The sequence below is a fragment of the Montipora capricornis genome, chromosome 11 (genome assembly GCF_036669925.1).
Source record: "Montipora capricornis isolate CH-2021 chromosome 11, ASM3666992v2, whole genome shotgun sequence".
NCBI classification, from domain to species: Eukaryota; Metazoa; Cnidaria; class Anthozoa; order Scleractinia; family Acroporidae; genus Montipora; species Montipora capricornis.
The window spans coordinates 26,251,173-26,253,672 of NC_090893.1; the positions used below are offsets into that span (position 1 = coordinate 26,251,173).

The window sequence follows — 2,500 nt, forward strand, 5'->3', positions numbered from 1 at the left end:
ATATATTCTGTACTTCACATTCTTTTATTGCACTCACGTGATAAGACGGCCATGTTAGTGCCAAAACAATAGAAAAATGTAGGTCAAGTTTTGCGTAATAATAGACTCATATTACTAAAAGACTTTTTCGTTACTGTTCTTCCCGCCAACATGGCAACCGACGTTAGGTGACGTCAGGTGACGTCAGGTGCAATCAAATACTACTTTGTTTTTTAAGAAAATAACACAAACAGCGGTGATAAACATTGTATTCAAATGCATTTTTATAAAACTTGACGTTTCGTATGCCTTGGTTACTGTGAAGACCTAAGTAGGGTAACACGATTAAGATATCTTGTGGGGACTGTAGCTTGAACAGGGTTATTTGATTTGTTTTTATTTTTGTCCAATACATCGTTAATGTTGAACGTGATAACGCCTTGAGGGTAACCATTTCAAGGCCCTAGCTAAAAGTGACCATTCATCGGCCATTGCTGATCTTGTGAAAACCACTGGCCACGACATTAAATGGGATCACTTTGACATTTCAGCGTCCGGAAAAACTGACTTTCACTGCAAAATTAAAGACACTTTGTTCATTCAAGAGCTAAAGCCTTCCCTTAATGTCAATATTAGTAGTGAGAAGTTATTGCTGTTTTAGCTATTACTCCTCATTATGTCAAGACACGTACTGCTGCAGATCATTTTTCTCAGTCTAGGTTCCAGACCCCTAATGTTTACGATATATATATAGTTTTCAAAAATTGTAACGGTCACTTTTGAAAATGTGTGTTGACTAGCATACGAAACGTCAAGTTTTATAAAAATGCGTTGGAATACAATGTTTATCACCGCTGTTTGTGTTATTTTCTTAATCAAGCTACGATGGCCAAGAGAACAAGAGTTTATACGATACCGGTTTTTTAATTTGATTTCAAGTTTTAAGCAAATGAAATGATTTATAGTAAGGGTCCCTCGGGAAGAACATAATCTTTGATAAACGCCACAGCGATTTATAGAATAGCAATCCAAGCCGTCGTATTTTTGTTCCACTCATGCAACACTGAAATCGACACAAAAAACCGTGACAAGATCAATTTCACCACACAGCTAGCCTGTGCCAGGCTCCCAGATAGTCGGGAAAGAGAAAAAAAGACTGCGTGCGAAAAACGAGCGGAGGCTTGTGCAGTGTTTTCTCTTTTCCGACTATCTGGGAGCCTGGCAAAGGCTACCACACAGCTTATAACGAGGTCTCTTCATCTCGGTCATTTCGTATGCACTCGTTTTCCAGCATCCTGATTCAAAACGGTGTCACCAAACATTGAACTCAGTAAATATCAATCGATCAAGCGTCGCAAAACTCGGCAAGAATCTGCTCCGCTCTGGAGAAATCCCAGCCTTTTCCTTGGAGTTGTGTCTTTACAACATTGACAAACTTCTGAAGCAATTTTGTTCCGTTTGTTAACGAGTCAAAGTTTAGTGCGCGATTTTGAAGCGAAGAAACATCCTTGTATCCTTCTCGGCAGATCTTCCAATGCCAGTAGCACATTTCTCCAGCATACATCAATGCAAGAAGGTGGGTGTCGTTGAATAGACCTAACGTTAAAAAAAAATAGGCACGCATGGCGTACAAGTTACTTTTTTATTAGCAGTGCCTGTCATATTTTATTGACGATGATTGAAACCATATGACGTCAGCATTTGAAAAAAACAAAACAAATTTACCTTTTAAAAACACATTTGGCCAAAATTTATGAGCGGTAATTGTGTCACTTTGAGTTTGTTCAACTTTTCATATGCGAAATCCATACTACGTAAGAATATTTATATATACCATCGATCAAAGACAGCGACAGAAACTTGAAACCCGCAGTTAGCTATAATTGCATATAAATAAGTAGAAGGAAAAAGGATAAAAGAAAGTAAATCCTTAAATACCTGGATACGCTCTAGTGTGAAGCATAATCAAACGAATATATTAACATTTGAACCGGCGTAGTGGTGGTATTTTGATGACTGCGATGATTTAAAAAAAATTTCAACATGCTTCTATTCGATAGACAGAAGTTATCCTTGGACTTAACGGGACAATTTAAACAATTGTCACTTTATAAACAGCTGAAAAATCCAGGCTTAAATTATCCAGTCAAGTGCAAAGATCACTTCTATCTTTCGTCTACAATCCGCACTTCAAGTATACATTTCTTTCATTCATCAGTCCTTTCACGGGAACACGTGATCCCAACAAATTGACCTGCTCCCATCTGAGTGGCTTCATAGCTCAGTTGGAAGAGCATTTCACGAGCATCGCAGAGGTTCATGGGTTCGAATCCCGTTGAATGTTTCCCCTGCATTGTTCGGGTGTCTGTAAGAGACAGTTGCTTAAATTGTCCAGATAAGTGTAATAATACTTCAATCTTTCGACTCGTACAAATTATTATATGCAAAAAATGTCGAGGCAATTTGACAGAAACTTTAACAACAAACAGTGATTTCTAAGTCGTTTCAGTGTTACAGTTAA

General features: G+C 38.0%; 1 protein-coding gene across 2 annotated transcripts in view; it reads right to left on the minus strand.

The window, feature by feature from the left end:
- Positions 1-5: 5 nt before the first annotated feature.
- LOC138023900 (RAB7A-interacting MON1-CCZ1 complex subunit 1-like) overlaps positions 6-2,500 on the minus strand; it is a 25,008-nt gene continuing 22,513 nt past the window's right edge. For both annotated transcript variants that reach the window (XM_068870983.1, XM_068870982.1), the window contains one exon: positions 6-1,575. In XM_068870983.1, the coding sequence (XP_068727084.1) occupies positions 1,325-1,575 (251 nt within the window). In that variant the 3' untranslated portion in view covers positions 6-1,324. The remainder of the gene's footprint in view (positions 1,576-2,500) is intronic.